The 805-nt window shown below is 50.7% G+C and overlaps 1 protein-coding gene across 1 annotated transcript in view; it reads right to left on the bottom strand.

Moving 5' to 3' along the window:
* The window catches only part of LOC118329885 (acetyl-coenzyme A synthetase 2-like, mitochondrial), a 6447-nt gene extending 6077 nt beyond the window's left edge, over positions 1-370 (bottom strand). Inside the window, exon 1 of the mRNA XM_035664232.1 lies at positions 1-370. This exon is cut by the window's left edge and continues 1 nt beyond it. Within this exon, the coding sequence (XP_035520125.1) occupies positions 1-314 (314 nt within the window). The 5' untranslated portion in view covers positions 315-370.
* Between the last annotated feature and the right edge of the window lie 435 nt (positions 371-805).

Raw genomic sequence — 805 nt, 5'->3', positions numbered from 1 at the left:
GACACGTTGAGCTTCCCTCCCAGGAACCAGCTGATCTTCCCGCTGCTGAGCTCGCAGTCCCGGACCCGGTGGAACGGTTTCATCCAGCGGAGTCTGTCAGCGGCAGCGGACCCCCAGAACTGATCCGGATCCGTGACCGAGAGCCGGTGCAGATCACGGTGGCACAGCCGGGACAGCTCGGAGGTCCAGGTCCCCGGTGGCGGCAGGGACGAGAGACATCTGTGTAGTCCGGTCCTGGCCTGACCCGGTCCCGGGGTCGTGCAGCGGATCAGGAGGGTCCTGAAGAGTCCGGTCCCCCTGCTGCCGGGAGCCATGTTGATCCTCTGGATCCAGAACTAAGACTGAGACACCTCAACAGCCTCTCTCTCTCTCTCTCAGGTGTGCTCAGGTGTATGGAGGTATGGAAGACCTTTAGTGCCAAAACCAGTTTTCAAAAAGTTACATGACGTTTTAATTATTCCCTGTATGGAAGAGAGTTAGGGCCAATATTGTAGAAACATTATTTGAGTTTTTTAGTTTAAAGTCAGAATTCTGACTTTATGGAGGAACTTTAGTGCCAAAATATTCTCCAAATAATGACTTCTTGTTGTTTTTGAACTTTTATTGCCTTTAATCGACTGACGGCTGTAGAGTGACAGGAAATGGAGACGGGATGACAACCGCTGCATCAAGGACTCCTGGGACAGCAGACACCAGGACGCTGTGTATCATGATGTCGTTATTTCAGCATATATTGATCTGTTTATTGACATTAGACCACAGAAATATCTGATCATTTTAGGCTCAAACTGCAGCAGTGAGACAG

This window comes from Morone saxatilis, unplaced genomic scaffold (assembly GCF_004916995.1).
Source record: "Morone saxatilis isolate NCDOM2014 unplaced genomic scaffold, NCSU_SB_2.0 Contig19, whole genome shotgun sequence".
Classification (NCBI taxonomy): domain Eukaryota; kingdom Metazoa; phylum Chordata; class Actinopteri; family Moronidae; genus Morone; species Morone saxatilis.
Note: the sequence above shows the minus strand (reverse complement) of the source record. Positions and strands in the feature narration are given on the sequence as shown.